The sequence below is a fragment of the Phaseolus vulgaris genome, chromosome 3, assembly GCF_000499845.2.
Source record: "Phaseolus vulgaris cultivar G19833 chromosome 3, P. vulgaris v2.0, whole genome shotgun sequence".
NCBI lineage: Eukaryota > Viridiplantae > Streptophyta > Magnoliopsida > Fabales > Fabaceae > Phaseolus > Phaseolus vulgaris.
Genome location: NC_023757.2, coordinates 23,589,936 through 23,610,456, shown reverse-complemented (window position 1 = coordinate 23,610,456; position 20,521 = coordinate 23,589,936). Strand labels below are relative to the sequence as shown.

The following is a 20,521-nucleotide window of genomic DNA, read 5'->3' as shown; positions in this document are numbered from 1 at the left end:
CTTCCCAAGAGCTTCATTCTTCCCATCGAGATCAGCTTCGACTTTGCCCAGGAGCACCTCTCGGGTAACAGAGCGCTCATCTAGGCTGGTAATCTTGGCCTGGTTAGCAGCAGTGGCATCTTTGAGTGTCGCTATCTCAGCATGAAGAGGAACCACTTTTGCCAGAAGTGTGGTGTAATTCTGACCTTCATCGTGGAGCCTCTTGTTGGCCTCCACCTCAGCTTTTCGCACCACGCCCAGTGCCTCAGTTAGGGCGGCCTCCTGGATGAAGAAGCGTTGAGCTTGTGCAACCATCTGCTCCTTCACCTGGGCTAGCTCACTAGCGAGAACCTACTGCTCCTTGGCTCTTGCCTCAGAAAAGCTGGCGCGTGCAAGTAACCCACCAAGGCCAAGGGCCATGTTCTCAGGCAGCGCCCCATCATCCAAGTTCCCCAAGGCTTCTTGTTGAATGCCCCTCAGAATGTGTTGGATGACCCGTGGAAGTTCGGGGGCAGGTGCAGGAGAGGGCTCTGGGACTGTCTCAGCTCCTTCCTCAAGTGCAAGAATGCGTGGAGGTGAAGAGGCGCTGGGTGGGTTGTCCCTGAGGGAGGCAAGACGCTTGTCGGATGAAGAGTGGGAGGTGGCAACTGCAGTGGTCCTCCTCCTCTTAAAGACAGGGCCCTCCACCGAATCTTCATCCTCGTTAGACGGGATGAGTACCACCCCCTTGTTTTTCTCTAGGGGGGCTGGAGAAGGTGAAGCCCTTAGTGTGGCTAGGGGGATAGCCGCGATAGGGGTTGGAGAGTCAAGGGCTGGAGCTGTTTGTGGTTGAAGGGGGACAGCAGCAGGGTGTGGGGAAGAGGTATTTGGTGTTGGTTGTGGTGAAGCTGGCGTAGGGGTGGCTTGGATAGGAGAAGCAGAAGGAGCTGGGTGTGCGGAAGGTTCTGCCTTACTTGTGGTAGCCACGCCACGAGACAAGAGCCCAGCAAGTCTTGCTCGTTTCTCCTCAGTCATCACCATCCTTGCACCAAAGAAGAAGAGATGAGAACAGGTACAAACAAGTTGAAGTATGAGTATCAGTCAAAGCAGGCATCAGTTAAGCGCGAGAATGAATTAAGTGCGGATGTGAGTTAGTAAAAAACAGAAGAAGCATTGAAGGAGTAATGCATGAAAGAGGTTAGAGAAGGGTTCCTGTACCCAAGTAGCTGGAGAGAGCGGTGGGATCGCACCCACGTTTGATGATTTTCGCAGTATTGAAGACCAAGCCCAAGCTAGCCAGAACCTGGCATACCTCGCGATCGGTAGAGGAAAGTTCATCCAGAGTCTTGGCCTTCTTAAATTTGAGTTCCTCCGCCCAGTATAGTGGAAAACCGTCCAGGGCTGTATGGTCTTGCTCTGAACAGCATACCCTGAAGAACTTACCCTTAAATCCCTTGTAGGATTGCTGGAATAAGGTAAAGAGGACTCTTCCCGTCACCCCACTCAGGCTTACCCACAAGTTATTCCCAGGGCTTTTTGCTTCGAAAAAATGTAAGAAAACGTCCACAGAGGGGACATGGCCAAAAGAACCGTAGCGAAGGGAGAAGGCCCGGATGAAGGCCCAGCTGTTGGGATGCAGTTGAGCAGGGGCCACGTTGAGCTCCGTAAGCTGCTCCCTCTCAAAACTGTTGAAGGGGAGTCGTTGACCGATGCGCTTGAACACCGTTTGGTAAAAGAAAAAGAATGGCTCCCCCTCATTAGAGCGATTATCAACACAGACAGGTTCGCCAGCTGTGCAGGGGCAAACAGAGATGTAGGCATCATGTACCCTCCCAAAGGATTTTCCTAGAGGTTCGCTATCTACGTGAGCCCTCCGGTCAGCTGTGGTGGTGACTTTAGTTCTCGCCATGATCAGGGAAGCTGAGAAAAGAAAAAGCAAAGGTTCAGCAAATGGGGGCTATGGCACGAAGCTAGGGAGAAACCCAAAAAACCCTACCCACACAAAAAACCCCGAAAACAGAGGAACGAGGAAATGCAGAGGAAAACGTAAAAGGCAAGAATTTAAACAGTCCCAGGCAGTTTATCAGATCATAATATCAAGAGTAAGGAGCAACCAATGGAGAAAAATCATACCTTTAATGGCTTATCAACAAAAGTTGCGGTTTTTGGGAGGAACACGAAGCAGAGAAACGCGAAGGGGAGAGAGACTTGTGTGAGAAGTTTTCAAAGTGATGGAACAGTGGAGTGTAGCGCACGTTGGGAATGACTTAATGTAAACGAAGAAGCTTAAACGACATTAAATCCCAGCCGCACGATGGAGCCACGTGTCTGTAGATTGCAGCGTGAGTAGAAAGGCGTCACTTTAGAGCACTGTATCTGTCATGTCACAAAATCCCACGTAGGACGGTAGGGCGAGGCTATAGTCTATTCGCTGAACAAGTTGTCAGCTTGAGACTAGGGGGCTTGTGTACCGTACGGTTCTCGGGAGTTGACCAAAGTCAACGCGGTGGGACCCGAAGGTAGGGTCCACTAAAGAATACAACAGGACTGGAAGAAGGTTCTTGGCGTTCGAAGGGAAAGTGGCCAAGATGGAGGCAGCACGCGGTAAGGGCGTGGAGGCCTCGGGCATTGACCAAAGTCAACATGATGGAACCCCGAGAGGAGAATCCGCTAGAAGGCATGGCAAGTCAGGAGAGAGTTTCTTTAAGGTATATGGCCTCGAGCGTTGACCGACCTCGGGTGTCGCCCGGGCCCAGTACTATAAAGGCGTCAGAAGAGTTTGGTAAGCCGAAGAGAGTGTCCTTTGCCTGAACCCACGGGTAGTGATTACCGTGGAGGAGGCGGCACAGTAGGGGCGTGGAAGCCTCGGGCCTCGGCATCCCGAACAGTAATAATAGATAAAGAAAGGTGGTTTTCAAGCCACACCTCCAGTATCAGAAGGAAGAGTCCCAACTTACGAAGGATCTGTGCATGAGGTGTAGGAACGTGGCAGTACGCACCACCGCTAGGAAGCCTTCTGGGCAAAAACGACCCCGAGTGGGTCACGTATCATAAGGTTTTCTACATGCATGGCACGTAGGGAAGGCAGGGATATCCCATGGCGAGTGACTCAGAGAATGGGCGTATGAGTTGGCACCCATGCAGTCACCCCCGCGCGAGTCGCACTTCGACATGGCAACCTTACACACTGAGAAGGCCCTAAGACTGGGAACAGTGCTGCTAAGGAGCACCCACAGAATGCACAGGTCTAATGCTGACACATGGACAGAAACACCGGGAAGGTATATAAGGTTTTATGATAAGCAGACTAAGGTACATTTCCACATTTTACGCACAAGTGAACTCAATGAGATAGAATTCAGTTACGATTCAGTTACACACTTCTCTGAGCACTGAGCTGGTGGTGTTCTGTGACGGGAAGTGTTACGGTGTTTTCTGCCATAGCTGACTTGAGCGTCGGAGCACAAACGGCCGCGAGGGCGCCCATTTGTCTCTTTGTTTCAGGTGTTAGCAGCGGAGGAAGAACAACGTTGGAATAGAAGCAAGGGCGTTCGTGAAGTGAAGCTCGTAGAGACGTGCGAAGATGTTCAAGTCCAAGCGACAGGAACAAACATGGATGCAACTTTTTGGACTAAAAGATAGACACCTATTTTTAAAATATGATTAATGAATTTATGAAATGTGTATATTTAAGAATGTATGGATGAGATTTGAATAACATGCCTACATTATGAAATTTTAAGTATATGATTTACATATATAGATTTTAAAACACTAGTTTATTTTTTATTTTTTTATGTTTGTGTAGTTGTTTTTCTAAATATGTGATTAATGAGAAAAGAGATAACTATACCTATAGTGTATAGAATTTTTGTTTTGTGAACTTCGTGATAAACAAATTACATTAATATGAAGATTTAATACTTTTAGCTTATTTGATTATCCTTGAGTCAATAGTGTAATTATTTAACCTCAGCTTTAATTATTTTATCAATGTAATCAACAAATTTGAGGTGTGATGATGAGAGTTTGTAATTATTTATCTCACTCTTATGTGTAACAAATGCAAGTGTACATCAATTAATTAAAATTAGTATAAAACATGTAAATAAAATTATTTCCAATTTTTTACGCTAAACATATTTTTTTTATCGTCCCTACTTATTTTAATCCCACTCAATTAGATATGTGCAGACACAGACATTCATATTCTAATTAAATACAAAATAAAACAAAAATTGTCTAAAAATAAAATGTTAACATTTTATCCACTAGCATATCATGGTAGAAATTATAAGTAATTATTTTACTAAACTCTTAAATTTGAACACATTTGGAAAGATATCCGAAATCATTTATTCTTTGAGCTGAGTCAATAAGCAAAAGTTTATACCTATGTTCATAAACTTTGTTATATTTTCTCATGGAGCACCTTAAAGTTGTGAATAACAAATGAACTATATTGTCTTTTAATTTGTTTTGTCTTGTAGTGACTTCCTTTTTTTTAAGGCCTAAAACGTATTTTTCTATATAATAGTATAATTGCATAAAATTTTGAAAGTTAATAATTATAAATATAAATCACTAATTTGCAAGAGAAAACACAAGGTAAAGTGATAGCTAAAAATTAATGAGAAGAATGTCTAAGTCACCTATACCAACATTCTATCAACCAACAAGGATTTGCAAATCTAAAATCAAGTTTCAATTTATTTATTTTTTGATTTTATCTATATTTGATAAAGTCAAATTTACGCATCACTTAAAAAGCAAAACATATTTTTTAAAAAAAACTATCTAACTTGCAAGAAGGATAAAAAAATATTTGAAATCGTAATCTATATCAAAATAACTATTCTAACTATCTGCTAAAGTTATCTCTTACTAGTCCTACATTTTCCAAACTAACTTAATTAATTATTTAAAAAGATAAAAAAAAACAATTAGTTAACATAAAAGTAAAATGGTCTTATTCGAACTGAATACACATTTAAAATTTGTTCCTAACAATTTTATATTTTTCAAACTATCTTAAGTTATATGGAAGATTAAAATAATTGAAATAAATAGTAAATATGAATAAAATATTATATTAATTAAAAACGAATAAAATATAGAATGAAAAAAATTCTTATAAACCTATTATGTTAACATTTTTTTTAGTTAAAATAATATTTTAATTTATTATACGAGTTTGATCATATCTTATTGGAATAAAGTATTATTGAAATTAAATATCAATAATCATTAACTTAATAACTGAATATAATAAAAAAAACGAACTAAAATAGTTTCTAAATGTATCAAAATTGGATGAGATTTCAATGTTAATATAGAAAAAAAATGATAAATAATGAAGTTTTAAAAGAGGAGTGTGTGTTGTTTGTGTTCCAAAGAGTGAAAAGTGATAAAATTTGATAAAGAGGTGAATTATGGAGAATAGAGAGAGATTTATTTAAGTTTATAAAAAATAGCATTGAATTGATTGAGAAAAAGAAAAGGTTAGGGAGAGAAATTGAGATAAGGGTGTGTTTGTTTCTATTACGTTGTTCTCTTCTCGTTTTTGTTGAGTTCTGAGGTGACAGAAGAGTGCGAGAGAAAGGTGAATTAAAAAGTGAAAGCGAGAGTTGAAGTGAAGCTGCGGCGGTGAGAGAAATGTCGACGGAACCAAAACCATCGTCGGATTCAGATTCCTTCAAACCCTACACTCTTTCCCAAACCCTAACGGGTCACAAGCGCGCCATCTCCGCCGTCAAATTCTCCTCCAACGGCCGCCTCCTCGCCTCCTCCTCTGCCGACAAGACTCTCCGAACATACGGCTTCACCAACTCCGACTCCGACTCCGATAGCCTCTCCCTCTCCCCGATGCAGGAGTACTCGGGGCACGAGCAGGGCGTGTCGGACCTCGCCTTCTCCTCCGACTCCCGCTTCCTCGTCTCCGCCTCCGACGACAAGACCCTCCGCCTCTGGGACGTGCCGACGGGGTCCCTCATAAAGACGCTGCAGGGCCACACTAACTACGTCTTCTGCGTCAATTTCAACCCTCAGTCAAACGTCATCGTCTCCGGCTCCTTCGACGAGACCGTTAGGGTTTGGGACGTCAAGTCCGGCAAGTGCCTCAAGGTCCTCCCCGCCCACTCCGACCCCGTCACCGCCGTCGACTTCAACCGCGACGGCACCCTCATCGTCTCCAGCAGCTACGACGGCCTCTGCCGAATCTGGGACGCCTCCACCGGCCACTGCGTCAAGACCCTCATCGACGACGAGAACCCTCCCGTCTCCTTTGTTAAGTTTTCCCCCAACGCCAAGTTCATTCTCGTTGGCACCCTCGACAATACTCTCGTAATTCCTCATTACCCTCTCTCTTCTTAATTCATTCATGTTTTGATAAATTTAGGGTACATTTTTCCCCAAGCATGCTAATTTATAAAAAGAAAATCGGGTTCTTTGGAAAGTTTGGTTTAGCTTATACAAGTATCTTAATTCGTTTTAGTTTTGTATTTTGTTCTCCTATACGTACTTACTGAGAAATTTATGTAAACATGGCATAAATTAGTTTCAGGGTGCGTTTTGCTTGTGTTACGAATGCCTTTGCAATTTTTTGAAACTGAGAAGGTGCTTTGCTTTTCTATTGAAATTTTGGAGTTCTGAGCTCAGTCTTTCAGTGTTCTCTGCTGTTACTCACGCTCTGGTCTTGGACTTGAATTGAGTTATTATTGCCTAGTGTCATATTACTTCTGTTTTTGTCTTTCTCAATCCGTGGAAAATGTCAGGCTTATGATACTAATGAATTTTAGGAATCACGATTATGTGATTCTCAGAATAGAGATTAAACTGATGAGATCCATTGGAATTTTTTTTGCTTTGAGTTTTGAAACGCTGTACTTGGATTTTTGTATCTCTGGCTTTATAAATATGAAGAGAATAAAAAGCGTGCTGAATTGGTATTTCAAGTTAGGTTGCTCTAAAGTGTAAAAAGAGTGAACTGCATTTTCATGTTCAGTTGCGCTAAAGAGTAATACTATGCTTTGTTTTCCGTTCAGCTGCCTAGTTTTCTCTGACTCATGTTTAGCTTCAAACCAAGTTTCAAATGAAAGCAACATAAGTTACTTTTAAAACTTAAGTTTCCACAGTGAAGTTCATTTTACATTTGCAAACATTAAACCAAACATGTTCTGAACCCTCTACTTTCGTCCATTTATTCTCATTTTAGTTTTCACTTTGTAAAATGTCATTCTACTATCTTTACCACTAAAAAGTGAATGACATTTTCTATAAGGGACTAAATGAGGATTTTGTTATATTAGAAACTAAAGTGACCAACACTTGTAATTTCATGAACTAGAACGGGTTTATTTGTTTCTCTGATGGTCTTTAATTTGTGCTATACTTACTATTCGCATGCAATGCCAAATGGCTAATTTGATTATTTTTTCATTCTGTTATTCACTCAGTTGTAGTTTCTTTGGTAGCTTATTGGGCTACTAGTTTTTTTCTTGCTTCACCATTCAATGTTTTGGTCATTCTTACATCGAAATTTTCTTTTCCTGCAGAGGCTTTGGAACTATTCAACTGGCAAGTTTCTGAAGACTTACACTGGTCATGTTAATTCAAAATACTGCATTTCATCCACTTTTTCTATAACAAATGGAAAATATATTGTTGGCGGATCGGAAGATAATTCTATATACTTGTGGGAACTGCAGTCAAGGAAAATAGTACAGAAATTAGAAGGTCATTCAGATACAGTTGTTTCTGTGTCATGTCACCCGACAGAGAACATGATTGCTTCTGGTGCTCTTGGCAATGACAAAACTGTGAAGATTTGGACTCAGCAGAAAGAATGATCGAATTCGGAACAAATGGATAGTCAAAGTTGATTCGGGGTAAGTGATTTGTGATGAAACCTGTAACTCATTTTGTAGTTGGGAACCTTGGTTGAGAAACTCTTTACCTTTCCCAGTTGAGTTTAGTCTCTGGTAGGTTCCACCACTCTTGAGAGACTGGAACATGTGTTTGGGAACACTATTTTCAACCTTGTATCTTAGCTAGAGGGTTTCTCTATTTAACGGTTATCATTAGTCATTCTACAAGTGAGCTTTCGCTTCTCAATTACTGTCATTAGTCATTACTACAAGTTCCAAATTCTCGACAAACTGTTTGGCAAATATGCCGAAAGACTAATTTTGAGGACTAAAATGATGAACTTCAATATCTGCAAATACTTAGATATAAAATTCCATGACACCCTTGTCCTAAAAGCTTTTAATCACATGTTACTACTTACTGAACTGATGCTTACACGAAACAGAGATTGACAGAACCTCCAACTTGAACACACATGATAATTGACTGTGACGGTAGATTTGGTTTGGTTTTATTTCTTATACTGTTGGTTTAAAATTGCCTCATAATGAACTTCACTTATCTATAATGGGCAAATACAAAAAATAATTGGTGTTATTAATGTTGTTTTTGGATGATACGTTTAAAAAAGTATGAAATAATAAAAGAAAAATAAATTTGAAAAAGTGTTGAGTGGGGAGTTAAAAATAAGAAATGAAGAACTGTTGGAGAGGCAATCTCCCTCTCCTTGTCCCAACTCATGGCAATTTTGAAAGAATTGGTTTAAAGTTTGACGTAAATAATTTGTTTACATGTTATTTTGTTTTGAGACACAGTTGAGTTTTGACAGAAAGAAAGCTAGGTATTCAGTAATAAGAGGGATTGAATAGATGAAAGAGTGATGAAGGAAAAGAAATTGAGTAGATGAAGATATATAGTAAAAAAGAGAGTAGTGAGGTAATAGGTATGGTAGCATGAAGGTATCCTTTTCAATTATCTCCATTCCATTACAATAGTGACAAAAGAAACATAAGTCAAGTGTTGCATTCTTTTGTTGTCTTTTTGTGTGAAGGAAATAGGCAGGGTGTGATAAGAACTCTTCAAGGCTTCCACAACTACCAATGAACACAGTGGGCCCATCCCTCCTCTCTTTATCATATTTTCATCCAAATGGGCTACCACTTCTCTCTCACTGCTTAAAAACTGCCTTTGCACATTCATAATCCTCAAAATTATTAATCACATCTCATTTATATTCTTTTATCGTAACTATTCTCTGTTAAAACTAGGTATGCTTCTAAAATCATTATACATACTAAGTTTTCTTCAACCTTTAGTCCAATCTTTCTTTTTCACCTATTTTCTATTCAATAATATTCCTAAACTATAAGATATTATACCTAATATCATTCAAACTCCAAAACAATATCTTGCTTCAATATCTTTAATTGATGTTTTTCTTATAAACATTCTTAAGAAGATAGAAATATCTCATTTTCTTAAAACAAAGTTGTGAAATTTGTTTTTCTCAATTAAATAGAAAGGAGAGAGTTGAATAAAATAAAATAAAAACTACATATACATAATTTTAGGACTTTTTTTATAGGTGTTGTAATTTTTTTTATATAAGTCGACTTGTGTCTTGATATGAATATTTTTTATCTTTCCTCTTAAAAAAATCTCAATATTAATTTTAGAGTCAAAAGTAATTTGTCTTGGTGATGTCAATGGAGACAAATATATATTAGTATAGTAAAATTCACGGTAAAATCTAATACACACTTGAGAATGAGACTTTTAAGAACTGTCTTATTGAGTAAAAATAAAAAAAATTATACTATTCATAATGACTTTTTATATTATTTTAATATAATGAATAAATTCATATCATTATTGATCTCTTATTAATTATTATTGGTCTTTTATTAACTAGAAACAAAAAATTGTACTATTTATAATGAATTTTCATTTGTTTAGTATAATGAACACATTCATATCATTATTTATCTCTTATTAACTGTTATCCGGTATAATTACCATTTTACATGTTTTTTTCACTAATAAAAATGGAAAGTTTTAATTTTGCTACTAGGATGTTCTAAATATATTGAAATATTTGTGTGTGTGTATATATATATATATATATATATATATATATATATATATAATATATATATATATATATATATATATATATATATATATAAATTAGTATCAGTAAAAATATAACTAAAATATATTCAACATCTAATTACTGACCCAAAACATCCTTAGCTGATATTAAAAGAAATCTCTGATATCCAATATGTCTATAATTACATTAAAAAGGCATAAAAGCTTTTATTATTTCTTATAAATATTCAACATTACGCGATAACAAAATATCTTGCACAATTTAGTGATGCCAATTGTAAATTGTTTACTATAAACTGTAAATTGCATATGGGTATCTTCGAAAAAAGAAACATATAACCTTCAAATGATAATAAAAAAAAACTGAGAAGTTGCCTATAATAATATTATTCGAGTCATAATGAGTAATTAGGAATATGTGTTATTGAGTGATGATAAAGTAAAAAAGTCCACACCCTTTTGTTAGTTGGAGATAAAACATAAGTAGGCCCTCTCTGATAGAGAAAGCTCAAAATCCCATTCCTTTCTATCTCACAACATCTATTATACAATTTTTTTAATAGTGTCAAAAATATTTTAATCAATGATGTCAATATATACCCAAAGTTATTTAGTAAATAATTAAAATTACTTCATAAAATATGTATTTTTTAAATCTACAATTTTTTTTTCCAAATTAGCCTTAAAGAATCTAAAGTTTAAATAGATTATAATAGAAAAAATGCACTCGTTTAAAAATGTCTATTATAAAAAGGACATACATTATTTTAATTATACATGTATAAGAATGCGATACTTTTACATTTTCTGACAAAATTGACTTTAATTAATCAGTTAAATAAACTCATTGAAAATGTATTACCTTTTTAATATTTAAATTCTACATTCCAACATAAAATAATATGAGAATGTGTACTGTCACTAGTGGAGATGTAATTTATGAGTTATTTGCCGTCAGATAGTAGTAACGGTCTCTTGCTGCATTTTCAAATCAAATGATTGAGGTTTTTAGGTGAAACGGCAACGTTTCTAGTTTTTGATATATTTTTGCCCCTACTATTCCATTTAAGAAAAAAAACTATTCCTAATATTTTTATTAATATTATACACTTTTCACAAACATGTTTTTTTTTTCTAGAGAATTCAATAACAAAAAATCTCTTAAGCTGAGTTTGATATTATCAATGTTTTTTAACTTAACATTGTGTACTATAATTTCAGTTTGGTTATACATTGACTTTTGTTTCTTGTAATAAGGACTTCAACCTAACATTCTAATTAAGAGCATCCTAAAGAAACAAAATCTTATCCTTCATTATTTATTAATGTATACCTCATATGAATTTAGTTGTAATAGTTTTTTTACTAGACTGATTTTAGAAAGTTGATGATAATCTATTATTAAAATAAACAAAATTTGCAGAAAATTTATGAAATAAATATGATATATATATATATATATATATAATGATTTGATTGTTTTATTCTACTCCACACTTCTTATCTGTTTAGCTGCTAACTGATTATGATTCAGCTATTGTCAGTAGAGTTTGTGTTGCTTTGCCCTTTTAGCTCCTTGACTTGATAAAATAATAATAATAAAGACATTTTTTTGAATTATACTAAAATTATATTTTTTTTGTAAATTCTATATGGGTTTTTTTTTATATTATACATCCTTTTAATTTTTAAAAGTATTATATACATTTTTTTTAAGTTCAAAATATTATTTTAGCTTTATATATATATATGTGTGTGTGTGTTTGTTTTGAGAAAGATCATTGTAATAATGAATTACAAAAGTGTAATTTGGAAAAAAAAAACATGAACATATTTTAGTCTTGCATATTTGATGAGTTTGGGTTTGAGGAAAGGGGTGGTTTGGTAAATTGGATAGAGGTTGTGAATCGAAAGGAGATAGATTGAAGAAGCTGCATATATCAGCAGTAGGGCAGTGCAGTGGTCCCAACCCTACACAATCTAACTCTCCAAAATTAGTATATAAATTTTTTCCTATTATGCATCTCATTACTGGGATAGAGACTAATCATGGTTTCTTTATTATAATTGTCACTAATTTTCAAATACAGTGAAAATCTGAGATGGATTTTTCACTACATGGATCATATTTACACATCCCTATATATAGTGTGAGTGCAGAGTTTTCAATTACTATGCCATGCTAAAAGGTGGAAACATGTTAGCTTAAATTTCAATGGATCCAATTTTTATCTATATATTACTATTAATTTTAGGTGTCTCTTATTTATTTATTATAATATGTATTTTTTAAGTTTAAGTACCACATATTTATATTTTACTTTGTATCATTGAGTGATCGAGTATATATTAAAGAGCTTATGGCATCTTAACATTGTAACCAATCTTTTGGTCAAATTAAAGAAAACCTACCATAATTATTAATAATTAAAGAATTCAATTACATTCTCAAAGTATTTTCAAAGTATGATTAAGAGAATATGGATTTACATGGGTCTATCCCTACCTCTATTGTAGAGGTAATAGTCCATGAACAAAATTATAAATAGATGAACATCCATTATTTGAAAATTGAAAGGTAATAAATTTTTCATCCTCATATATAATTTAATTGGGAGCTATCTTACTTCAACATTGGAGTAGTTAATAGAGACACCCTTATGCGTTGACATATCTAATTAAACTGTTTTTTAAAGCCTAAAATTTATTTATTTTAGTTAACAAGTTCAAATTAAACTCTCTTTTTTTTATGTATAAATCATAAATTTGAGAAGTTGTAGATTGTGATAGGTTGTTCAGTATATTCCACGTCTAACTCAGTCTTTAATAATTATATAATTTAAAAATTTTACTATTTGTAATTTTAACTAATATTTATAATATATATATATATATATATAATTCATAAGTCTAACAATTTAAATTTATTTTATTTTTTACTAAAATTTTTATTATTTATATTAAAGCTCTACATGAATAATATATATGTATTATATATAAAATATATAATATTATTATATAGAGATGTTAGTATATCAAATTGTAAAGGTTAAACCAGACATTTAACAAGTCACTTATGTTAAGTTGTTAACGTTGAACTTATTTTACCCCTCATCCATATATGTCTACCAATATAAATTTATATTTATTTTTTATTGAAAAAATATTATTAATATTAAAGTTTTGCATTCACTAGTGCAAAAAAAACTCATTTACGGTACTTTTACTGTCAAACATTGTCAAACATTGTTCATCTCTGTTGCGACATTCACTCATTGTAAGTTCTTTCTCCTTCACATTCACTCATTCCATTCTCCTCCATTGCTTATTGGTTTCTCTTTTTTGTTTCTCTTATTGGTTTCTCTCCTCCACTGGTAAAGGTTTTATTGGTTGTCATCACTGTTTCATTAGTTGTCACCACTGTTTTCATCGATTTCTTGGTGCCATCACTGTTTTTCTTTGTCGTTGCTAGCTGCCACCACCGCTGGCGTTTGCCACTGTTGCCCTTCACCACCGTTCTGCCTTCACGCACAAGGTTGGTGGTGTTTTTAATTTTTGTAATATTATTAATTTGTATATTTTCTATTTATTATAATTTGTATTTATTTTTAATTTATATTTATATTATGTTAGTTGTTAGGTTAGAATAGAATTATTAATTAGATTAAAAATAGATTTATATTATTTAGTATTTAGAATTAATTTAATGATTTTTTATTTCTATATTCAGTATTTATTATTAATTTATATTATGTTAGTTGTTAGGTTAGAATAGAATTATCATTTTGGTATTGAGTCTGAGAGTGTTCGACTCTTGGCAATTTATACGTGTTGGTATTGAGTCTGAGGGTGTTCGACCCTCGATAATTGATATGTGTTAGTATTGAATCCAGGGGTGTTCAACCCTTGGCAAACATGATACTTCACACTCATTAGTGAAAATCCGAATAACCATTACAAAACATAATGGATCAAGATTGGATTAACTCCGTTCACATAAGTGATGGGTACGAAAGAGGAGTAGAAGAATTTATACAATTTGCACAACATAACGTCAATAATAGTGGTCATGATGGAGTAAAGTTTAGGTGTTTGTGCGTTAATTGTTTGAACAGAAGGAGATTGGATGTTAACAAAATCAGGGAGAACCTTCTATGTGATGGGTTTCTATGATCTTATACAACATGGACATGGCATGGTGAATTATTAAATTTACCAAGTGTTTCCATATCCGAAGAATATGTGGGGTCTACCATGGATGATGCAGTACATGGTGAAGTACATGATGATCAATTGGAGTACATAATTCGTTAAGAAATGTTAGCTACAGACGGAATGAATCCGTTTGGTAATATGAGTACGAATCACAGTTCATGGCTTGTTTTACTAGTTATTTACAACTTACCTCCTGAATTGTGCATGAAGCGAAAATACATGATGTTATCTATGATGATATCCGGTCCAAGACGACTAGGGAATGACATATGACAACTTATCAGGGTATAGTGTTAAGGGTCATAAAGCATGTCCAATATGCGAAGCAGACACCGCTTCTCAACAATTGAAACATGGAAGGAAAGCAATATATCTTCGGTATCAAAGGATTCTTAGAAGTCATCATCCTTACCAAAGGTTGAAAAAAGCCTTAATGGACATCAAGAGACTGGCAATCCATCAACTCCATTAACTGGTGTTGAGGTTTACGAAAAGGTAAATAGCATAGATCACACCTTTGGTAAGTTGAAAAAGAAGTCATATGTGACAAACATATAAAAGAAAAATCATTCTTATGTGGAACCACTAAGCACTTTTTAATATTATTTGATCAATTTTAATTTCATGATTTTTTTTGTAGACACAGTTTGAGATCCCTAATGTGGAACCACTGATATCAAAGATTATATCTAATATCACCATTAAATTTTGTCAGTTTAAGTCACAGTTGACGATGAATTATGCTTTTGGACGTTATAAAGGCCAAAATCCTTGTTTAAAGTACAACAATATTGATGAGGAGACATGACGTCTTTTTGTTCAAAGTCGTGAATCTAAAGCGTGGTTGACAAGTGAAGTTACTTAATTATTATATTTATGGATCAAAACATTAATTACTTAATATTATTTTATTCACTTTCTTTATTTCATTTATAACATGATCGACGAAAGAAAGCTCAAGACATAACATTTTTGGTCTCTTGCAGGATTCCTTGGTTGAGCAAAGCTCCCAAGGTAATTTTGTACCTCAAGGTCATCAAGATATCCTGATTGAAGCAATTGGACGACCTGAGCACCATGGTCATGTACGCCCAACTGAAAGAAAGATTGGAATTAAACATTATTTTGAAGCTGCACCACGACATTCATCCTCCTTTCCTACTATAAAGACCAAAGCAAAAATAACGAGTAAGATACATCAATAATTAATGAAGGAGATGAGCTTCCCTTACCCGAATTTCTCTTCCAACAAAATTTTTCGTTCAGAGGTTGTCACGTATGAAATTACTCACTAAGAATGATACTTGACGCTGCAGTTATGATGAGGAGTGATTAAATTCTAAAAGAGAGGTGAAATGTAACAAATAAGGACAAAAAGTATAGAGGAAAAAAATTATAGAAAAAAGAAAAAAAAAAATTTTGCATGCAAGCAGAGAAAATAAAGAAAAAAAAATATTACATTAAAAATATTATACAATGTGTATTATATATAAAATATGTATTATTATATAGAAATGCTAATTTGTCAAACTTATCTGTCTTTCAGAAAAATTTAAAATTACACTTTTTAGTAAACAAAATTTAAATCTAACAATTTTAATATACATATTATTCTAAACAAGAGATTTAACAAATTAGTTTATAAATTTATGATAATTTGCAGATCTATTTCACATCACATTCATAAATATAAATTAATAAATAATTTAAAATAAGCAAACATTTGTACTTTGAAAGAATATTTATTAATATATTATCATTTTTATGTCTAATAATTTAAATATATTATTTAATTTTTATTATACAATTTATTATTAATATTAAAATTCTACATATAATATATATTTGTACAGTATGCATTATATATAAAATATATACTAAACTAGACATTTGACAAGCGAGGTTGTAGATCCTATACTAACTTGCTTGACCTATTTCATCTCAACCTTATGAGGTAATATCTCCATTGTAAGGTTACACCTGAGTTCATAAGTTTAAAACCTTTCCATTATAGTATTTAAAACCTAATTCAGCATATTTTTTATTATTATTTATATCTTATTTTCAATTATTATACACGTTATTATAATTATTATAAATATTAGAAATCAACTGTTTTTTATTATTATTTATATCTTATTTTTAGTTATTATAATTATTATAAATGTTAGAAATAAACTTAGTGAGTGAGATTTGAAGTCAAGTCCATTGAATTACTAAATAAGTTTTAAAACATCAAACAAATTTTGAGAAGTTTTGTTCTCATGTTATTATCAATATTAATATTATTAATAATATTAAAATTATTAATATTATTAATTTTATTAATATTATTATTCAAATTAATAATATTATTAATTATAATAATAATATTATTATTATATTAATATTATTAATTTTAATTCATAGATAATATCCACCAACTTCAGTTCATAGATAATATTTACTAACTCTAATCCGTAGATAATATTCGTCAACTTCAGTTCGTAGGTAATACTTACTAATTCTAATCCGTAAGTAATACCACTAATTTTAGTGTGTAGATATTACCTACCAACTGAATTTTGTAGGTAATACTCACCAACTTGAGTTCGTAGGTAATACTCACAAACTTGAGTCTGTAAGTAATTTTGCATATTCTTCTTTAATTTTTTTCTATTATTTTTTTTATCTTTTCTTATTATTTACTATTACTATTTATGATTATTAGTTATTCATATTATAATAATATATTTAATATTATGTATATAATTATTATGATTAATATTATTCATATTATTAAAATTATTAAGATTATTTTTGTTCTTATTGTTAATAAAAATATTTATATTAATAATAATATTGAGTTTACTCATAAATATAGATTTGTGGTTAAAATTTGTGGATAATGTTAAATTTACTTATGGATATAGATTCGTTGGTAAAAGTTTGTACATAATACTAAATTTACATAAAGATATAGATGTATGGTAATATTTTGTAAATAATGTTAAATTTACCTATACATTCATATCCTAGAGTAATATATGTAGATAGATCTTTGAGTAATATATGTAGATAGTATTAAATTTACCAGCAGATTTAGATATGTGAATAGTATCCGTCAATAAATCTGATTTTTTTTTATAATAATCACATATTTATAACTTAATGTAAAGTATAAAATTTATTTTGTAGTGAAAAAAGTTCAAATCAGACATTTCACAACTCAGGTTCTAGATCTTTGATAAATTGTTGCATCGGGATCATCCAACTATAGTTCAATTACTATTTAACTTAAAATTATTATATGTAAAAAATTTAATTAATTTTAAATATATAAAATAATTAATTATTATATTAATTAAGTTAGATATTATTTTATAAATTAAAAAATTATTAATATTTAAAATATTTTTTTAAAATTTATAAAGTAATTTTTAAATTGATATTTAATATCAATTATTAAAGTTTTAGCTATTAACTATTTTAAATTTTAAATTAAACAATATAAAATAAAATCTAAAATAATTAGTAATTAAAATTTTGATAATTAATATTAAATAAAAATTTAAAAATTATTTTATAACTTTTTATCTATAGTATAAACTATTATAAATATTAATATTATTTTAATTTATAAAATAATATCTAATTTAGTAATTTATTATTTTTTGTCTTTAAAATTAATTTTTATTTAATTATTTTTTATAATAATATTTATAATTTCAATTAATAGTAGTATTATATATATACAATTTTATAACATCTTTTTTCTTCTAGACTTAGAATTTAACTATTTAGTTAAACACGTTTTAAAAATAATCTAACTATAACCTCTTGTTTTTTTTTTCTAAATAGATTAGATAAGTTAGAAATTAGATTTCAATTTTACAATAATTAATAAGAGCTCATATGTAACACCACAAATTATTTTACAAAAAGAAATTAAAAAAAAATAATGATCTCCACTATGTTTCCAAAGTCCCTCTGCACATGTACCTATATCTGATTGTGTACATAGTACGATCATCGCAGTTCATGCACAAACAACAAATATAAGGATAAATTATCAAAATAAAACTCTAACATATGAAAATATAAGTAAAAAAAATCAATTAGATCGTAATTTGTTATATATAAAATTTCATATAATTTTTTCATCAATCATGATCAATATAATACTCAATATCAATTACCACAACCTAACTTTTTAACAATACCATCCTCAATAATCACATGGTCCGCACATGGATCCATACACAAATGATATCCAATAGACGTCTTATGGAACACTCGTATTAAGTAGATTCTACCAGAGATTAACATTTGATCCAATACCCAAGACTTAAATTTACAAGCGAATCTAAGTAAAAGGATCAAGTAAGTTCAAACATCCAACACTATGTGACTACAACCAGTCACGGTGTGTATGAACTCTTTCATCAGTTTCTCACCTAATGATATCTTAATTTACGTAACTTAGATCATCAATGGAGGTAGAGGATCTTTGTTAAAACATATGTGTCAATATTTAATACCAAACCAATCAACAACTCATACATTATCCCAAATGTATGATCTCAATCTCGTAATTTCATTGTCCTCATACTATGCATATCATTCAAATGCAATGCATATCCATCATTAATACATTATTTAAGATTTCTCAAATCAATTATACATATCTCAATTTCATACACATTTAATCTCAATTACCTCATTTTTTTTCAATTTTACAATAATTAATAAGAGCTCATATGTAACACCACAAATTATTTTACAAAAGAAATTAAAAAATAATAATGATCTCCACTATCTTCCCAAGGTCCCTCTGCACATGCAACTATATCTAATTGTGTACATAGTACGGTCATCGCAGTTCATGCACAAACAACAAATATAAGGATAAATTATCAAAATAAAGCTCTAACATATGAAAATATAAGTAAAAAATGTTAAGAGTATAAACGTTAGGTTTTTACCATTCAGTCAACAATAAATACCTATTATTATGGGATTTAATTCAGTTTTACAGTTTTAGGATTTGAGTAGTCATGAGTAGTTTTGTTACTGTTACTAGTGAGTAGTTATAATATTGTTTAAGCTATTATGTAAAGGCTATATAATAGCCATCTATTATTCAATAAAAGTGAGCATTTTATCTTATTATATCCACTCTTGAAAATGGCTTCTCTGTTTTTAACATTTGGTATCAGAGCTCCATTACGGGGCCTGATTAAACCTAGAAGCAACAGTCTTCTACGAGAGAAAATCATGTCAGAAAGTTCATTTGTGCAACCAGCAGTTCCGAAATTTGATGAGCACTATGATCATTGGGCAATGCTCATGGAAAATTTTCTGCGCTCTAAAGAGTACTGGGGCGTGGTTGAAAATTAGGTTCCTGCAACAGCAGAAGGTGTTGACCTCACAGATGCCCAGAAAAAACACATTGACGATCAGAAGTTGAAAGATTTGAAAGCAAAGAACTATCTATTTCAAGCATTAGATCGTTCTATCTTGGAGACGATCATTCATAAGGATACAACAAAGAACATATGGGATTCTTTGAAGCAAAAATATCAAGGTTCATCCCGATTTAAGCGTGCACACTTACAAGCTCTTCGAAAGGAGTTTGAAATTCTTCACATGAAGGATGGCGAATCCGTGAATGAGTATTTTGCTCGGACACTTACCATAGCCAACAAGATGAAAGTAAATGGTGAGAAGAAGGGAGACGTTGTTGTAGTTGAAAAGATTTTAAGATCCTTGACTCCCAAATTTGATTATGTTGTGTGTTCCATTGAGGAGTCTAAGGATACTGACACCTTGACCATTGACGAGTTGCAAAGCAACTTGCTCGTGCATGAACAACGCATGAGTTATCATATAGAAGAAGAACATGCTTTGAAGATTACTTATGCAACACAATCTGGAGGAAGGGGTCGAGGTTGTGGAAGGGGAAGAGGACGAGGTAGACAAAGCCTCGACAAGGCCACAGTAGAGTGTTATCATTGTCACAAGCTAGGCCATTTTCAATGGGAATGTCCAAGCAAGGAGGAGGCCAACTATGCAGAAATTGAAGAATCAATGTTACTGATGGCTTACATGGATATGAATAAAACCCATACAACAGATGTGTGGTTTCTTGACTCAGGGTGTAGCAATCATATGTGTGGGAAGAAGGAATATTTCTCAGATTTTGATGAAAGTTTCATAGAATCAATGAAGTTGGGTAACAACACAAGCATGGTCGTATCAGGTAAGGGTAATATACAACTACAAGTAAATGGAATAACACAGATAATTACAGGGGTATTCTATGTTCCAGAACTGAAGAACAATTTGTTAAGTATTGGGCAATTACAAGAAAAAGGGCTTACAATTTTGT

General features: G+C 32.5%; 2 protein-coding genes across 2 annotated transcripts; one reads left to right on the top strand and one right to left on the bottom strand.

The window, feature by feature from the left end:
- Positions 1-330: 330 nt before the first annotated feature.
- LOC137839382 (lysine-rich arabinogalactan protein 19-like) lies at positions 331-999 on the bottom strand. The gene has a single exon (XM_068648501.1). The coding sequence runs from the start codon at positions 997-999 to the stop codon at positions 331-333; it is 669 nt and encodes a 222-aa protein (XP_068504602.1).
- Positions 1,000-5,352: 4,353 nt separating this feature from the next.
- On the top strand, positions 5,353-8,070 carry LOC137806897 (COMPASS-like H3K4 histone methylase component WDR5A). Its single transcript, XM_068607264.1, has 2 exons — positions 5,353-6,300; positions 7,512-8,070. The coding sequence occupies exons 1-2, from the start codon at positions 5,614-5,616 to the stop codon at positions 7,803-7,805; spliced, it is 981 nt and encodes a 326-aa protein (XP_068463365.1). The 5' UTR covers positions 5,353-5,613; the 3' UTR covers positions 7,806-8,070.
- Positions 8,071-20,521: the final 12,451 nt, after the last annotated feature.